The following is a 19,533-nucleotide window of genomic DNA, read 5'->3' as shown; positions in this document are numbered from 1 at the left end:
TCTACTCTTAATAAAGAGACCGCTGTTGTCGTGATATTCTATCTTCCTGTTGTACCAGCTCTGTTTTCTGGGACTGGTACAGGCATACAGGTTAATTTGAATCGCCTTACTCTGGCCGCCGTTCGGGGCTAGTTTGGGGCATGACAGTTACCTGATGTGTACATAGCGTGGCTGTATATAGCCTCTGTAATTTAGCAAGAAATGGTGCTGAAAATTTTGCCACGATTTATACAATATATTCCATTCAAGAGTGAAACTGGATGTCTTTTGTTTTTTTTTGTTTTCGAAAGATTATTTTTGGAGGTGAACATGTGGTTTGCTGTTGATATGCTGCTCGAACCCTTCTCCCAAATAGCGCGATGAAAGGCATGGTGGCGACCTCCCCGGCGGTGGCCTCGCCGTCGTCCCCTGCTGTCCACGGCAGCGCACATGGGGGCGCATTGGCCTCCCCTCCGGTGGCGCGAGAGGGGGCATGGCCATGGTTGCCTCCTCCTCCGCCGCTGACGCCGGTCGCCGGCGCCAATCCGACCCTTTCTGGCGGCGTGAATGGTGGCGCAGCGCCTCCACATCCGCCGCGGCGGCGGCAATGCGTCCTCGCCGGTGGCGCACATGGCTGATTTCCTTGGTTAGGCTCTTTCCCCTCGAATCTGAGCGTAATTTTTTTTTGGTTCAACTTCAAATTTAGTTTGAACATTTGGTTTGAAATCTGAGATAGAAACCGGAAATTTTGTTTTTCTGTTACCCCAAAAAATCCCCCCTTTCAGATAGCTTAATCCCTGCGTGAAACACAATCAGAGCACAAATTTATTTAAAGCACAAATTAGCTAACAAATTAACGAGAGCGAAATGCTGTCGCACAATTATTACATTAAACCACACACTGATGAGAAAATTGCATATCTACCATCGCATAAAATTGGCTTCGCTAGACTACCATCGCTCAAATGGGCTTCGCTGGAATACCACTCCCAAACCATGGGTATTCGCTGCAATGCCATTTTCATGGTTTCTTGCATTTGAAAATTATTTTTCGGCGATTACACATTTTCGTAGACTGTTATGCCCCTAGTTCAACTTGTTTCGCTTCAGAAGAGGTGAAGCGGCGACGCCAGTGTCGCCGACCGGTGCCGAGCTAGCCGCCGCGCCGCCTCTCCTCGCCGACCCACGCGCCGAGCGAGTGGCCGACGAACACGAGCCTGCACCCCGCCAGCCCGACCTCTGCCACCATCCGCCGGATCGCGGTGCCCTCTCGGTCGAGCAGCCACACGGCGGCGCGGAGGAGCCCGCGGTGCTCGTGGCCGCCCGCGAGTGGCTCGGACCCACCGGCGTCGAGGAGCACGCGGTAGTCCTCGAGCCGCGCGAGTCCTAGCCTGCACACGGCGAGCACGACGTCCCCACGCGCGCAGTTGTGGGAGAGGCGGTACGGCGGGCACAGCCATCCCGCATCGTATCGGCCCAGGGGCATCGTATCGGCCGCCATCCCGCATCGCCGTTGCTCGCGTCATCTCGGCCTCGAGCTCCGCCGGCCCACCCCGACTCACCGACCGACGACGACCTCACCTCGACGCCTCGCCTCCGCCGGCGATTGGCACGCCGGTGACGACCTCTCAAGCATGGAGAGGAGGAAAAAAAGGTTGAATTGAGAGAGGAGGAAAAAAAAAGCCCGAGGGCAATTTGGGCACAATAAATCTAAAAAGAGAGCAAAATCTTTTTCATTTACTAAAAGTGATGAAAATGGCAAAGTATCAAACTACACTCAGTTGAAGATGGTATTCCAGCGAAGCCCATTTGAGTGATGGTATTCTAGCGAAGCCAATTTTATACGATGGTAGATATGCAATTTTCTCCACACTGATGGTTCGACAGAGATGCATTACATACATATATGCACAAATCCAATCCACCATGAGCATACGCACACCCATATGCTCAAATCACACACACTGATTAGTGATTACCTCAAGGCACACCTTCAGATGGTTAATTTCAGATGAAACCCACACATCCAACTCGATACACGAGCGCGGCTAGCTGCATCGGTCGGCACAGCTGCAATGCCCAAGCTATCCAGCTACATGTTTGAACTGATCAGATGGCACAGATCATGCATGCGGCTAGCTAGCAGCTGGTAGCTAGCTAGGAATTAATTGATGAATAAACAGACACACACACACACACACACACAAGTATTACAGATTTGCAGAAGGACAACACATGCTAGCATGCAAGTGATCACTAATTAGATGGAAGGATGGAGGATGCTGGCATGGAAACATTTTGTTTCGTCAGTTAACGGACCAATACTTGTTTTTCAACGACAACCAGGAGCATGCTGGAAACTTTAGATCCTCCTCTTCTCCTTGTTCACTTCCATTTTCTTGGTCTTGGTGCTGTGGCAGCTTGTGGTTAAGAACAGGATGCTTTCTATGTGTGTTAATATCTATCTTCACCTGGTCAGGGACAAGGTCACCAATGAACTCGAGCTCCTTCAGTTTGGAGAGATTGTCGATGCCTGAGAGAGAATTCATCTTGGTGAAGGACCAGATGATCTTCTCAAGCATAGGAGCTGCTCCTTCGGTGAAGCTGATGTCGGTGATGGTAGGGCACTCAACAATAAGAAGGTCGAGCTTGGGAAACTCACCTTTGTTGAAGGTAAGCAGGCTATCATCATAAGAATTGCCCAAGAGAATTAGACAGCATATGCTTGGTCTTTTAGCGAAGATTTGTAGGTCAGCATGCTGCATCAAGGTAGAGCGAAGAGTCACCTTGGAAATTTTATTGGCATTTTCAAATGATGAAAGAAGTGGCTTGTTTCCCTTCAACTCGAGCTCCTTAAATTTTGGAAGGCTACTGACCCCAGGATGAGACATTATGTTGGCGAAGGAGTACAAGATGATCTTCTCAAGCTTTGGAGTTGCTCCATCTTCAAAGGTTATGTTTGTCTCAAAGCTCTTGCTGAAGCCCTCAGCAAGTAAGTACTTGAGATGTTGGAATTCATCCTTCTTGAAGGTGAGCATGTATTTCTCAAGAGTTTCTCCCTCTTCAGATAATGAAAGAAGGAACTTGTTTCTCTTCAATTCGAGCTCTTCCAGTTTTGGTAGGTCCCCGACCCCATGAAGAGACTCTATGTTAGTGAAGGACAATACAATCTTCTCGAGCCTTGGAGCTGCTCCTTTCTGAAATTTGATGCCTCTCATGTTGTTGCCCTCGACAAGAAAGTACTTGAGATTTTTGAATTTGTGCTCATTGAAGGTGAGTTTGCCATCTGTGTATCCCTTGTGTCTCAACCTAACATAGCATAAGTTGGGCAGATCACCGAGACCCTCCAGATTTTTCTGTTTCAATGAGGTGCAACTCAAAGTTACCTTGGCAAGCTTAGTAAAACGTTCAACAAATAATATAAGAAGCTGGCCCTTTTGCGTGGTACCCTGGAGGCACAGGCTCTCAAGAAGCTTAGGACGGTATTTCAGGCAATGGGAAATATACTGTGGTAAGTCTCCATTGGATGGAGTGCCCTCTCCTTTTGTACTGGGAAAAATAGTGATAGACAGAGACCGGAGGCACTCACATAGGTCGCTGATTGCTGTAAGCAAATTTTTGAGTATGCTGTCCTTGTCGTCGATAACCACACCAAGCTTCCTCAGCTGCCATAGCTTCCCAATGTCTTTCAACTCTCTGCTAGTCCATGAAGCCTTGACATTGGAAAGTACCTCCATGCTAGACATTTTTTTTATCTTGTGAGGAATTTGGACGCTGGAGGATGATGGTGCCTGATTCCTGAATGAAATGTTGTTTTTAGCATTACTTGAACTGTTTGAATCAATACAGCCAGCCAGCAGACGCTTTAGCTTAAGGAGCAGGATATGTTTTGTTGCATACTCAGGCACCTCAGTTTGCGAAATATCCAGTACCTCCAGCTCATAGAGGTTGTTGATTTCACTAGGTAGCTGTGTAACATCTGTTCTCCTTAGGCTCAAATACTTGAGCAGTAAAATATTGTTGCAAATGTCCTTGAGGTAGTGCTGGTTCCTCTGGAAGCATTGACAACCTTCTAGATCTAACACCTTAAGCATTGACATTTGAGATGTTTCAGGGAGCTTTCTCAAGAACTTGTCTATTCTATCAGAGCCACGGAGTCGGATGTCATTGAAAATTGAGAAATGGCGAGCCAAATGACGTGACAGACGTGCCTCCACAATGTGTTGTTTCTTGGCAATTCTGGTAATAAACTCATGAACAAGATCGCCTACAATGCCGTTCTTTACCTTTCCTGCACCACCAATATCACTTGGATAGACAAGCCACATATCAATGAGTGTATCAAAACATCGTTCAGCATGATGCACTGCACTAGGCCAGTCTTCCTTAGTTATCAGCCCTTCTACAACCCAGCGCCCTACTATGGTTGACCGTCTGACAGGGTAACCTGGAGGGAAGATTGCTAGGTACAGGAAGCATGACTTGTATTCTTTACGGAGATCAGTGTAGGAGAACTTTATCATCTTCTTAGCATTGATGCTGTTAGGATTTACCCAAACGATCGGCGAGCGGGCGAGGAAGAACCAACACACGAACACACGCGAGTACTGTAATCAGACAACACGAGAGAGAGAGCAGAGTTTTGGCGCTGCGTAATCTGCCTATATCTTTTCTGTTTTCTTATCTTATTTGTAGCAAAACAACCATGCAATATGCTACGCCCTAGGAAGCGCATCACTCCCGCGAATTTCTCGCGTCCATCCCCACGATCCGCAGCAGCGCACACGTCCCGTTGCTTTGGCCACGCGCAGGCTATTCTTGCGCCATGACCAGCTAAACAGACTAACCGAAAGAAAATAACATACAAGGATTACAAGAATTATTATCTAACAAATCTCCCCTTAAGCCCTGCATGGAGCTTGTACTTCGACAAGGCCAATTCGAGAACGCAGCTCAATGAACCTGTCTCGTCCGAGAGCCTTCATCAGCATGTCCGCCAATTGCCCGTCAGTGCCGATAAACTCGACCTTCACCCTGCCCTCCTCGATGCATTTTCTGATGTAATGGTATCGGGTGTCTATATGTTTACTGCGATCGTGGAAGACAAGATTCTTACTGAGCATGATTGCGGATTGGTTGTCAATCTTCAGCATGACGGCGTCTGCCTCCTCTCCCCGGAGCTCGGCAAGAAGGCGCGCTAGCCACACACCTTGGCAGGCCGCCGTCGTGGCCGCTATGTACTCCGCCTCACAAGACGATAGTGCCACCACCTTCTGTTTTTGGGACTGCCAAGTGATCAGGTTCTCATCGAGGAAGAAGAAGACACCAGACGTGCTCTTGCGGGTGTCGAGATCGCCGGCGAGGTCGCTGTTGCTGTAGCCGACGAGATGAGCAGCTTCCTTCTTCCTCTTGTAGCAGCAGCCGTAGTTGATGGTGCCGGTGATATAACGCAGCACGCGCTTCATGGTCGCCAAGTGTTCGACAGTGGGCTTCTCCATGAATCTGCTCACGTAGCCCACTGCATATGCCAAATCCGGCCTTGAGTTCACAAGGTAACACAACGATCCCATGATTCGGCGATAATCCGTGGCATCAACCGAAGGAGCAGTACTTGATTTACTCAACTTCAGTCGCGTCTCCATGGGAGTAAAGCTTGGATTACAGCCGATCATGCCAGCCACCTTGAGTATCTTCTATGCATAGGCGCTCTGGCACACCGTGATCCCTTCTTCAGTTTGATTCACCTCCAGGCCGAGATAATACTTCAACAGCCCGAGGTCGCTCATCTGAAAAGTGTTCTTCATTTCCTCCTTGAACTGCTTGAGTTCGCCGGTGTTGCCACCCGTGATGATGAGATCGTCAACGTACACGCCGACCACCAGTCGGTCCATGCCCGTGCCCCGCATGTACACAGCATGTTCAGAACTGCTGCGGTGGAAACCGAGCGTCAGCAAGGACGCGTCGAGCTTGGAGTACCAAGCCCGCGGCGCTTGTCGAAGACCGTAGAGCGCCTTGTCGAGGCGCAACACCTTGTGCTCCTGGCCGTCGATGACGAATCCCGGCGGCTGCACGACATACACCTCCTCGAGGAGCTTACCATTCAAGAACGCGGATTTCACGTCCATGTGGTGCACGGCCCAGCCCTCGCACGCAGCATGTGCCAGCAGCAAGCGCACGGACTCCAACCGCGCCACCGGAGCAAAAACTTCGTCGAAGTCGATGCCCTAGCGCTGCACATATCCCTTGGCGACGAGGCGTGCCTTGTGCTTGGTGATGTTGCCGGCGGCGTCCTTCTTAGTCTTGAAGACCCACTTGAGGCCGATCGGACGTTGCCGGGGAGGAGGATCAACGAGCCGCCACGTCTTGTTCGCCTCGATCGACGCCATCTCCTCGTTCATCGCCTGACGCCAGCACGCCTGCTGCTCTGCGTCGGCGAACGACGCTGGCTCGTCGGCAGTGGCCACGAGCAGTTCTTCTGACATCTCGCGAGTGGTCAACCCTGGTGGTGATGACGGGCACAAGATGTCGTCGATGAGCCGAAACCGTAGTGGCGCGTCATTGTCGTGTTCAGCGTCCATGTCCTTCTCGTTGAACGGCGGTGGAGACACGAACCTGACCCGCGAAGTCGCGGACGAAGGTGAACTCGACGTGGGTGTGCGCGAGGACGGAGCTGACGCAGGCGTGTGCAGGGACGCGGGTGACACCGGCGGGTGGCTGGTGTTCACCGGCTCTTGGCGCGTGGCGTTCTCCACCTGCGGATAACGCACGACGGTGTACTCGACGGTGAAGTCGATGTCGATGTCTGCGTCAGTGACGTCCTCGCCGCTCCAGTTCCACTGCGCCTCCTCGTCCAACACCACATCGCGGGAGACATGGACGCGTCGCGTCGTCGGGTCGTAGACGCGGTAAGCTTTCGACCCAGGCTCATATCCGACGAAGATCATCGGCCGGCTGCGATCATCCAGCTTTTTCACGTTCAGGGTCATTACCTTCACGTGTGCAATGTCACGCCCGGAAATTCACTAGTAATTTCCGAACTTATTTGTGCATAAAATCCTCGTCCAGGAATCAGCCGAGGTACACAAACTGACAATTTAATATACAAATCCATCATAATAATAACGTTACACACTTACAAAAGAAAAGAAAACAGCAGCGGAAAATAAAATCTAGCGAAGCTCCGGCTCCACTCCCACAGGCAGCTCAACTGGGGTATAAGCCAAACGTCTTCTCCTTCTGGATCCTTTTTCTTCAACTGAGGTTGATTGATTATTGCAAGGTGAGCATATGACATACTCAACAAGCCACACAGCAAATATGCAAGTGCACAAGGATACCAAAGGATGGCATAATATAGGCTCATTTGCGAAAGCAGCATTTAGCAAAGAGTTAAGAGTAGTAAAACAGTAGATTAATTAATCAGAAGTTTTAATCAACACTGAACAGCACACCCATGCTGTACAGGCCCAACCATCCTGAACAACCATACCCGGCTGAACAGATCTAACTCCAAACCAGGAGCTAAGCAAATTATTACCAATTATTACATCCAAATTATTGTGAGAAATGTGAGACTAATCACGAAAAACATTGCTCAACCCGCCCATAACCGCGGGCACGGCTATTCGAATAGTTTTACTTTGGCCAGAGGTGTACCACTGTACCCACAAGACACAACCCCACATCATGTCACCATGTGCCTCAATACCACCACGGTACCTCGGAAAGGAGTTGTGACAATACCCCTTGCACAACATAATCCATTACAGCGCACCTTTCCTGGATCATAATCACCCCCTTATAAACAAGGCATGGACTCCCCAGCGACCCCCGTGGACTTCTCGCCACTTCTCAGTCTGGCGCACTATAATGAATCACGCTACACAAAAGATAAAGCCGTTGCCCACGCTGGCTTGTGGTTGGCACGATAAATGTTTCACAACAGTAGCTCGCGAACCGGTCCTTAATTGTCATGAGCACGACTCTCAAAACCATGTGCTCACAACCCACCATTATCAAGTTTTAGTTGGCAAGTAATTAATTAACCAATCACGATTGACCATCGTGAACTATCATTAAGCCATCCTTAAATAATAGTGAGTCATAAGTTATCCCAATAGTGTGCTAATGTTTCTAAGCATGGCTAAGCAATCATAACTAATATCTAGCTGAACCAATATATAAAGCCCAACTAGTCAAGTTATAATAACCCAAGGTATCAAGGAATAAAGTAATCAATGCAAATTGGCCATAACAAAGGAATAAGTTCACACCACCCGGTGACATTCGAAAATAAATGCACAGTTGAAATAAATAGAGAATTTAAATATAGGATCAACATGCTCAAAGGATTGTGTTTAGGATCTGTGTGACTTGCCTTGCAATAATCGATCTTCAATTAATCTTCTTGAATACTTCCGGCGCACTCACAAACCTTCGCAACGACGGAAACGACAAGCTAACACGCAAAACGAAGAAAAAGACTAATAAAAACCAAATAAACAGTACATATAAAGTAAACAAACATGTAGATCATGATTTTAGATGAATTTAGCAACTTGAACCACTCAAAACCGAGTTACGATGATTTAGTTATGAATTTCCGAAGATTTAATCTATTAGAAAAACAGGAAAAAGAAAAACGATGATGACGTCATGATGACCTCATCAATGGCCGGACCAAGATGGCGACCTCGCCGGAGATTGGATGGTCGGCTGCGACTTTGGAGGACATGAACACGTAGAGGACGACGAGACGAACCCAACGGTACTCACCCTCGAACCAAACGACGAACGACGACGGCCGGCGACGAGGTCTATTGGCGGCGCGGCTTCGGTCGGCGGTGGCGACGGGACTCCGGTGACCGGCGACAGCGGGGAGAGAGCGGCCGGGCTTCTCCACCCTCCCGCGCACCTTACGGCGGTGACGGCGACCGGCGGCGACGACGGAGGCGGCGGCGCGACGCGGATGGAGCTCGGCCGGCGACGACGGCGGGGCGGAGCACGTGGCGGCGGCGCTACGAGGCACGGGAGACCACGGGAGAGGGGGCAAACGAAAGAGGAGGACTAGGGGGTCCTATTTATAGCCTTGGATTGAAGAGATCGGACTCCTCCCGCAAGAAATCGATCCGGGAAATCAAAAACTCGGTTTTGGAGATAAACTCGAAAACGAGTTCGATTCGGATAAGATACTCAACGATTAGCTCCGATTTTTGGGGTAAAGATAGAGGAGGATAAGAGGAATATTTCCCCTCAACAAAATTGGAAAAAGGAGCAACGGGGAGGCGAGATTTGGAAGGAAGAGGCGGCGGCACTGTGCACGGCAGGGCTGGCTCGGGCTCTGCCTGAGTTGGAAGATGAACAGTAGCGCAGGGAGGAAAAGTAGACTTTTCCGGCTGGGCTGAGAGGAGAGGAGGCGGCTCAGGTTGGGCCGGCGGAAGAGAGAGGAAGGAAAGGAAGGAATGGGCTGAAAATGGCCCAAGCTGAGGAGGAGGATTTTATTACTTTCCCAATTAAAATAATCACTTAAATGATCTTTGAATTGTTAAAAATACTTCCAATGCTCAAATAATTTCAAGAAAAATCCTGAAAATACTTGGACACTCAAAGTACTTAACAAAATTACAATTAGACCATTTAATGATTAATTTAATATGTGGGTAATTACTGAAATGCTCTTTGTATGATTAAAATTAGGAATTGAGCTCCGAAAAATCCGAGAAAATTCCAGAGAGTATAATTAACCATGGAGAATTTAATAAAAATTAAATCCAACCATGCTTTATATTTAGGAAATTTTATTTCCCACATTTAACTTCACTTGTAAATTAATGAACATTTAATATAAATTCTATTATTAATTTATTAAATAATTTATAAATCCTGAAACGAAAATCAGGATGTGCGCAGGTGGTGGACGGCCGGCGGGACGCCATTCCAGAGCTCGTACGGGGTCTTGCCCCCGATGCTCTTCGACGAGCTACGGTTCAGCAGGTACACGGCGGTGTTCACCGCCTCCCCCCAGAACATGCCCGGGAGGCCCTTCGCCTTCAACATGCTCCGCGCCATGCCCACCACGGACTGATTCCGCCGCTCGACAACGCCATTCTGTTGCGGCGAGTACGGCGCTGTCAGCTCATGCCGCACCCCGAGTTCTTCACAATACTCGGCAAAGTGCTTGGCCGTGAACTCTCCCCCGCGATCAGTGCAGAGAGCTAGCAATTCATGGCCGCTCTTCCGTTCAGCCGCCGCCTGGACACGCTTGATGGCTGCTGGAGCACCATCCTTGGTGGCGAGGAGCACTAGCCACATGTAGCGGCTATAATCGTCGACGAGGAGGAGGAAGTAGCGGTTCCCGCTCGGTGTCGCCGGCGTGATCGGCCCACAAAGATCGCCATGGACCAGTGCGAGTGGCTCGGTGGAGCGGTGTAGCGCTTGGTGCGGGAAAGGTGCTCGACGATGTTTTCCCGCGAGACAAGCCTCGCACACTTGATGAACCTGCGACAGCACTGGCAAACCACGTACCAGTTCATCACGCCCCATCTTGCGCAATGCCGTGAAGTTGATGTGGCCGAAACGTGCGTGCCACCGCCCTGCGTCCTCTCCAGCGCGAGCCACCAAGCACACCGGACGAGCGAGGTCGATGTCCAAGACGTAGAGACGGTCGGGGCTGCGCTTGATCTGGACTAGCAGGCGTCGTTGCTCGTCCCAGATGCGCATGACGCCATCTTCAGCCAGCACCTTGAAGCCGGTCTCGTCTAATTGCCCGACGCTGATGATGTTGGCGGCGAGGCGCGGGAGATAGTACGTGTTGTGGAGCATGCGATGTTCACTGTTTTTACACGCGAACATCACTGTCCCTCGGCCGCCGATGCGCATGATCGAGCCATCCCCGAGCTGCACGTTGCCGGTGATCTTGGAGTCGATGTCGGAGAAGGCAGATCGCAACCCTGTCATGTGATTGGACGCGCCGGAGTCGAGAATCCAGCGCGTGTGGTCGTGGTCCGCTGCGTCGTCCAGCGCGGCGTACACCTTCTTCTCCTCCAGCTCGACGTGGTCGTGGCCTGGCGCGGATTGGTACGGCGGCGGCGCGTGCTCCTGCGCGACCTCATCGACACAGCCCCAGGTCATGAGCATGAGCATGGGCTCGTCGTCCTCCTGGGCCACGTGGGCCTGCTCCTCCCGCTTGGGCTTGCTCTTGCAGTCCTTGGCCCACTGGCCAAGTTTACCGCAGTTGCGGCACTTGTCGGTCCTGCGGGCCGGCCCAGTGCCAGCGTTGTCCGTGTTCCCAGTACCGCCGCTGCCGCCGCCGCCGGTCGTCCTTGTCCGCCGCGACGCTTGCCGCGGCCATTGCCACCACCACTGTTCCTGCGCTCCTGCTCCTTCTTCTTGTGGCGTTCCAGCCATTCCTCCTCAGTGAGGAATAGCTTACCACCGGCACTTGGCGAGGACGACGACGCACTCTGGCCGGAGTCCTCGGCAGCCCTAAGACGGCCGGTGACCTCTTCCAGCGACAGGGTGGAAATGTCGAGTAGTGTTTCAATGGAAAGAATGAGTTGGGAGAACCTGGGTCGCGTGACGCGAAGATACTTCTTGACGACCTTGTCATCCGGCTCGGGGTCGCCCAAGGTCACCAGCTGCGTGACGATGGTGTTCAACCGCATGGCGAAATCCTGCACCGACTCGCCGTCGCGGAACGCCAGCGCCTCGTACTCCGAACGCAGCTTCTGTGTGCTCGCCTTGCGAATGCGGTCGTTGCCGACGCGTAGAGTCCTGATGCACTTCCATGCCGTCTTGGCCGTCACCTTGGTCGCCAACATCGAGATCATCTCGGCGGGGACGGCACTGCAGATGGCGTCCAACGCCATCCTGTCTTCATGGAGCTCGATCCCGGCCCCTCCTGGATCGACGGTGCCCCACAAGAAACGAGCTTGGAGCTTAATCTTCATCAGGAGGGACCATTCGTTGTAGTTCGTCTTCGTGAGCACCGGATAGTTTGCCGAGCCTCCCGCCTCCTTGACCACGTGGTGTATAACCAGCCCGCGGACATTCCCGCCGCTGCCCGAGGCGCGGCGGCCGGAATCTCCTGGAGTGCGCTGCGTCGGTGACGACGAGCGACGGCAAGGCATGAGAACCGATTCGAGAGCACGATCATGATTCCACACCCTGAACCTCGCTCTGATACCAAATGTTAGGATTTACCCAAACGATCGGCGAGCGGGCGAGGAAGAACCAACACACGAACACACGCGAGTACTGTAATCAGATCACGAGAGAGAGAGCAGAGTTTTGGCGCTGCGTAATCTGCCTACAGCTTTTCTGTTTTCTTATCTTATTTGTAGCAAAACAACCATGCAATATGCTATGCCCTAGGAAGCGCATCACTCCCGCGAATTTCTCGCGTCCATCCCCACGATCCGCAGCAGCGCGCACGTCCCGTTGCTTTGGCCACGCGCAGGCTATTCTTGCGCCATGACCAACTAAACAGACTAACCGAAAGAAAATAACATACAAGGATTACAAGGATTATGATCTAACAGATGCCCAGTGATTTATTTGAATCCAGGGAATCAAGCAACTTGCGTAGATCTTCTTTGCTCCTGTTGGGATTGGCGTAGAGGGCATGAGCGAAGATCTTCATGCAGAATTCGCTTGGATAACACTTGTCCAAGATGTCGCGGAAAATCTGGTTTACATCTTTATTCACCCTCTTCCTTGTAAGCTTGAGCAAAGTATCATAGTACAAGCCAGCAATAGAATTGGTTATAGGCTCCTGCTGTGGACAGCAAATTTCTTTGGCCTTCTGAATGTTCGGGGTGGTCACAACCATTGCACTGCCGGAGCTTGACAGCTGATGCAAAGCATTTCTGATCTCCCTCCACTGGGATGCATAATCTTTATCATCTTCAATGATAATCATGGTCTTTTTACCACCCAAAAGTGTTTTGATCTTTGGATTGTCACCTGCTCCATAATTTTTCCTGTGAGTTGTTTGATCTTTTGCTTGGTTTCTTTGATAGCATTGGCATATTCATCCCCACCTGGTTTATGTATGCCTGGCTCCCCCTTGAACGATCTATCTGCTCTGGGAAGATGGGGAGGAGGCTGGTGATGTAGACCCTGTAGGACTTGTTGCTTAACCTTGTGGATGATTTCTTCGATCTGATCCTTGCCCAACGTTGTAGTAGTAGTACTAATAGTAGTAGGCGGCCGAGGAGTCGCAGTAGTAGCTTCATTATTAATCTTGGACTTGATTTTTCCAATGTTTTCCTTGGTTTTGTTGGCAGCAACAGCATGTTTATCCTGAGCTACTGGTGCCTTGTTTTCCTTTGTTTCATCCTTGGCTGCTGGCGGCTTGTTTTCCTTGGCTTCAATGGCAGCAGTAGCATGCTCATCCTAAACTGAGGTTTAGGTTTCGTTACTCCGTTCTCCTCAAGAGATTTGTCAGCTTCTGGTAACTGCTGCTGTAGCTCCTGCAGGATGCATTGCAGGATGTCTTGTTTAGCCTTGTCAATGATTTGTTCTATCTGAACTTTCTCCAATGTAGCAGCAGTAGTCGCTGCAGCGGCGGTGGCGGCGGCTGCAGCGGCAGCAGCAGCAACAACATGGCTACTACTATCACTACTGACAGCAGTAGTACCTTCCTGGACCTTGTGGGGTTTGCTGGTTGCAAGGGGGAACACCTCGCGCAGGATGGATTCATATTTGGCTTGATCAAGATGAATTGGGAACTCGGTTTTGCCTGATTCGATATGCCTCTTAAGCTTATTGGCCGTCTCGGGGAATATGTTTTGTTCGTCCAATGGTTGGTTAGTCCCCAATATTGCAACATTTGACACGGCATAAGGCTGCAGTGCTCTGAAGAGTATGCCCACTGGCTTGGTCTTGGAGATACTATGTAACGCCCGTTTTGTTATGGCGTTAGCGGGAAAACCTAATTCCTAAAAACTCTATTTGCAAAAATTTTGCTCTTCGGTCGTGTCTTGTCGTGTGCCTTGGTCTCGTGTTTCCCCTCTCAGCTCAATCCCGGAGAAAATCGCGAAATCGGATTTTGAATCCGAACCCTAATCCTTCCCTCTCCCTCTCTGCCAAAAGTCTGTTTTGCCTCCCCCTCTCCCGGGCCGGCTTCCCACTCGGCCTGCCCCCTTTTTCCCTCTCCTTCTCGGGCCGCCGCCCGTCCCAGTCGCGCCTCTCCCTCCTTCCCTCGGCCTCCTTCCCTTTCGGGCCACTCGCTCGGCCCACCCCCCTTCCTCCTCCCGCTGCGCCGCGCTCGCACGCCCCGCGCGGGAGAGATCCCCCCTGCTCTCTCTCTCCCTCGCCCGTTTCTTTTTCTCTCTCACTTCGTTTCGACAGCTGCGCCCAGCCACGCCCCGCCCCTCAGCGCCGCTGGTCCCACGTCCGCCGCCGCCGTCACCCGGGGTCCCCTCTGCACTGCTGCCCCCGCGCCGCGCCAAGCGCCGGCGTTACTCCCGGCCCCGCCGCTCGCACGCGCGCGTGCCGCCTCGGGGGAGAGCGCGCTCTCTGCCCCTCTCCCCGCGTGCCCCTGCCCGTTTTGGCAAGGGGGCCGCACCCCTTTCTCCCTCTCTCTTTTTCTTTTTCCCGACCGCCGCCGACGTCACCCGGCAGCTGCCGTTCGGCTGCTAGCGCGTGCCAGTCCCCTCACCGACCTCGCCCCCCAACCGCCTCTCCGCCCAACCACCTTTGCGCCCCTTTTAAACCCGTGTTCCCCTCCCTCTCGGCCGCGCCCTACCGCCGTCGAACACCCTCCGTCCGCCGTTCGCCACCGCCCCGCCGAGCCGAGCCGTTGCTCTTGCCGTTCGCCGTCGCCGCTGAGGACGCCCGAAGGAGACTCCGGGCGCCTCCTTCCCCTCTCCCTCAGCCCGGAGCCATGCCGCACCGCCCGCGCGTCGTCGTCCCCGCGATCCCCGGCGAGCCCGTCCCCTTCTGCGGTAACTCGTCCTTTTCCCCCATCTCCCTTCTTTTCTCCTCGGCTTAGGGAGCTCGGTAGCACCGTAGACCTCCCTCCGGGCGCCGCCGTGGTCGCCGCCCTCTCCTCCGCTCCCTCCCCGCGCCACCATTGCCGCCACCGCCTCACGCCGTCGCCGGCCGCCGTCGCACCCTCGCGCTCCGATCCGAGCCGTTGGCTCGCTTCCCCTCTCTCCCCTCTCCGCTCCGGTGTCACCCCCTTCGCCGGGCTCGCACCGCGCCGCCCTGAGCCTCTTCGCCGCTGCCCGCCGGCCTCCGTGGCAGCCATGTCGGCGCCACACGAGCGCCGACGGCCTCTCTCCCTCCGTGCGCCCAATCCGTGTGGACCGCGCCGCTGACGGGCGGGTCCCGCCCTAGTGCCACGCGGTGGACCTCGGTCCACTGGTCCGGCCGCCCGCGTGGGCTACACCACCTCGGCCCACTAGGCCTCCCTCCCTTCTCAGCCCTCTCCTCTCTCTGGCCCAGTCGGCCCCGAGTCACTCGGCCTTCGGCCCAATTGGCCTCCCTCTTCGCCTCACGCTCCTCCCTGGCCTTGGGCCGTCCCATCCCGCGCGCTAGCCCGCTCGCTCGGCTGCGCCCGCGCCGGCCCGTTAGGCCGTGCCACTCGGCCACCGGCCCATCGGCCTCCCTTACTCGGCCACCCGCGTGCCGTTTCGAGTAGCCCGGCCGCGTTCGATTCGGCCTTTGGCCGGATCCCTTTCAATAAAAGTCCAATTCAAGTCCCTCCTTCCTTTTTCTTTTTCAAAGGAATTAATAATTCCTTTTCCTTTAGATAGAAAATCATTTAATCTTAGGAAATTCATATCTTCTCAACCGTTCGTCCATTTGACTCCGTTCAACTTCCAGAATTCCTCAAAAATCGAGATTTATCCAATGGCATGCATAGTGGTCATTAATACGGCTTCTTTTTATCGTTGTGTTGAGTCGCCTCGTTTCACGTGTAGTTTCGGAGCCCAAAGACTCGCAGTACGCAGATTTCGAAGAAGAAGCTCAAGATCTGGAGCAAGGCAAATCACCTTTGATCAATTGAACCTATAATTTGAAATTAAGTATTTTGATTCCGCAAACTATGCATTCCTTAGGTTACACATGACACTTGGCCTCGGTTTGCAATACAATAGGCAGGACCCACCCATTTGCTGCATTCACCCTCCTTGATTATTGAATACCCTAACACCCCTTGTCACCCTTCAGGTGAGGTCTCGGTATTCGCACCCCGCGTACGAATATCGAGGCTCCCTTTAAATTTAAAATGATTAACTGGGTAAAACTTGAGTTTACAAAATGCTAGGAAAACCCAACACTTGGGTCGGTGCCTTGAAAATAAAGTGAGTTTCCAAAACTCACGGTGCGGGAGACGTACTGGAGGTGCGGTCTTCCCGTTCTCGCCTTAAGGACCGATTCCTTGGGAATTACATCCGAGCATATGTCAAGTACGACTACATGGGTGAGATGGGACACCCCTAGCTGAGTAATTAGCTAGGCCAAGGAAATCCTGATGCCAAGGGACAAGTGGATTCGCCGGGGTGGTGTCGGGGAGGACCCCTGGGCTTCCTGGCACAATATGGTCTGGGACCTAACCTGGTGTTTGTCCGTGGGACCCCTCCCGTTGGCATAAGATGACCCTGAGTCAGCTTTCGAAATGCTTTGTCGTGAAAGCCTCAAAATCACCAGACGTGGCCGTTCTGCACGGGCTGGGTGACCCGGGTTAGTGACGTCTTGTAGGTAAAGTGTACCCCCTCTGCAGAGGTGAACAACTATTCGAACAGCCGTGCCCACGGTCATTGGCGGATGTGAGGTGATTCCTTAGCGTAGTTTTGCTGATTACTTTGTGAACTGCTGTTGGGTGAGAATTCTGTTCAGTGTTTGGCTTGTGGCTGTTGGTACAGCCGGTGTTGGTGAACGATTAGCAGGGAGCCTTTCGTGCCGATGTGCTTGACGTGTGGCTGTTGATACAGCTGGAGTTGGTGAGCGATTGGCAGGGAGCCTCTCGCGTGTGGTTGTTGGTACAGCCGGTGTCGGTGAACGATTGGCAGGGAGCCTCTCGTACCGACAAGAATCAATCCTTACAATTTCACTGCTCCGACCGGATGAGACGCACTTTCTCGTCCGTGTCGTTGAGAAGCACTCACTTAGTTGTTTCTGAAAGTCTTAAACTAAGATCGAATGCGAAAAATAACTGGCTCTCCTTTGAAGCTTGCATCAAACACTTAATTCCCCTGACTTGCTGAGTACTCCCGCACGCACCCTTGCTCTATATAATTAACCCCTCCAGTTCTCGAAGACGAGGAGGTGGACCCTGCCGAAGAAGAGTTCTTCCAGGAGCAAGCAGACTACGAGCTATAGTAGGGTTTCGGCCTTTCCCCAAGGCTTTGCTTGTGGCTTAGGGCTAGTCTCCGCTTTCCGCTTCTGCCTTTTTGTATTGCTGTTGTTAACTCGGGGTCTGTCCGCAGTTCTAACCTTGGTTGTAATTCTACTCTTAATAAAGAGACCGCTGTTGTTGTGATATTCTGTCTTCCTGTAGTACCAGCATTATTTCCTGGGACTGGTACAAGTATACAGGTTAATTTGGATCGCCTTACTCTGGCCGCCGTTCGGGGCTAGTTTGGGGCGTGACATACTACCATCAGGGGTTGAGGGGATTTCGTCTTCAGTCTGGTTTCCATATGCAGCTTCTCCTTTACTTTTCTCTTCTTGTTCTTCTTCTGCAGCACTGTTCTTAGTAATATTACCCTCGATTTCTTCCATCTTAGGATTAACCTGTCGATAAAAGTCCCTATGGATATCATACAATATGTCCCATCTGTAATAATAGTAAGCCTCCCATTGATCATCCCGGTCGTCCACCTGACCATGATCTTTGCCTCGCTTCTTGAGAGATTCACATTCACGCAGGATGTAGCAGAGGATGGCCTCGGTGCTGATTTGGTGCCAAGAGCGGTGGAGATGCAAAGCCTGGAGGTTGATCCACACAGAGCGGTCGAAATGGGTGGTCTCCATGGAAGCCAAAGCATCGCGTGCATTGGCTCCTGCGGCCACCACCACCTCCGTTGCACCACCTTGAGCTACTCTGGGTGGTGGTGGTGGTACAATGGCGATGGATGGTAATGATGGCGATGAAGATGACGATGGTCCCGTAATGCCAACCGACTTTACCTAGCAGGTAAGCTCGTCAGCACAGAAGTTCTCCAGAGAGCGAGGCTCCAGAGCTCTTCGACGACGCTCAGCTGAAATAATAATGCTACTAGCCGAGTCGTATTCTTGGTCTTGCTGCTCCTCCTCCTCCTCGTCTTCATCTTCCTCGTCTGGTGCTTGTGCTCCTGTGGTGGCACTAGTGGTTGACGGAGAAGCTTCTTCAGACCGCACCGACGACGGTGCCCCTCCTGCCGCCTTGGATGATGGCTTGCCGGGGACCTCCACGCCGTACCTCAAGCGACGCTGGCCGACGTCGTGGGCACGGTCCTTGAGCTCGCGCAGCCAGATGGCCGCGTAGTGCTGGGCGAGCAACTTCTCGACCATCCAAGGAGCCCAGTAGATGTAGCGCTGGAGGATGCCGGCACCGCGGCTCCAGCTGGGGTGGCGGACCGCTAGGTCACCGTGCTGCCGGTAGGTGTCGATGCAGTTGCTGCAGTCCTGCGCAAGCTCCCGGACCTGCTTCATCCACGTCCAGACCTGCTCGTCGTGCTCACCGCCGGGAGGCTCCGTCTCGGTCAGGTGCGTCAGGAAGCTCCTCATGCTCTCCATCTCCTCCTTGATGAACTGCACGTCCTTCTTCACACGTCCTAGCAACTGCGCCTCGCCACGGCACTCGCCGCACCCTCAGCCATCGGATCGCTCCCCCGCTTGCCGGCAACAAGCTGGCTGGCCGGCTGGATCAAATACCTACCTAGCTAGAACAAGCTAAGCTAAGCTAAGGCCTTAGTGCATGCGTGCATGGGGGTGTGGGGTGCTTGCATGACCAATCAACAAATGGTTTGGTTAATTCCTCTTGCAGACCGGCACTATTGCATATGCACGCTACCCCTTGAGCTGCTGGTTCCATGCAAAATTCCATGCTTGTTGCTGAAATTTATGGAATATTTCGCTTTTCGCAGCTTGCCTTAGTCTTAAAGAAATTATGAAATATTCTCTCTTTTTTGTTCTATAATGATATTCCTTTGATTAATTCTCTTTTGGATCACTGACATTCAACACTTTACTTCTTTATTATTTATCCTTTTCTTGCTTTGATTGTCTGCAGATCCATTCTTGCTTGCGACATTGCCTTATGAAAGACAATATTATTTTTCTTTGCCACCATTGGGAGGTAACAGCCTGGAGCTAGGTACTGCTACTTCATTAATTATTGACAGCTTAATTGTGGGGCACCCCCAGGTTAAATATTATGTAAGTTATTTAAAATGATAGCGCGGAATATTTAGTTGGATGGGGTCTAATAATAATCAAGTAAAACAGTAACCATCCAACCTCATCGCTCCCCTATCAAGTCAAATGACCTACTTAATATAGAACCTGAAGCGCCGAGTAGAGAGCATAGGGGATATTGCTGGGACTTTAGCATGCTAGTCA

General features: G+C 52.1%; 1 protein-coding gene across 1 annotated transcript; it reads right to left on the bottom strand.

Annotated features, from left to right (window-relative positions):
* Positions 1-1,690: 1,690 nt before the first annotated feature.
* On the bottom strand, positions 1,691-19,436 carry LOC112936047 (disease resistance protein PIK6-NP-like). Its single transcript, XM_026021713.2, has 8 exons — positions 19,424-19,436; positions 18,214-18,782; positions 17,812-18,120; positions 17,547-17,724; positions 13,401-13,687; positions 12,517-12,859; positions 5,490-5,497; positions 1,691-4,505 (listed from the first exon to the last, which is right to left on the bottom strand). Exons 1-8 carry the CDS (start codon positions 19,434-19,436, stop codon positions 2,286-2,288), a joined length of 3,927 nt encoding a protein of 1,308 aa, XP_025877498.2. The 3' UTR covers positions 1,691-2,285.
* Between the last annotated feature and the right edge of the window lie 97 nt (positions 19,437-19,533).

Source organism: Oryza sativa, chromosome 11, assembly GCF_034140825.1.
Source record: "Oryza sativa Japonica Group chromosome 11, ASM3414082v1".
Taxonomy (NCBI): domain Eukaryota; kingdom Viridiplantae; phylum Streptophyta; class Magnoliopsida; order Poales; family Poaceae; genus Oryza; species Oryza sativa.
Note: the sequence above shows the minus strand (reverse complement) of the source record. Positions and strands in the feature narration are given on the sequence as shown.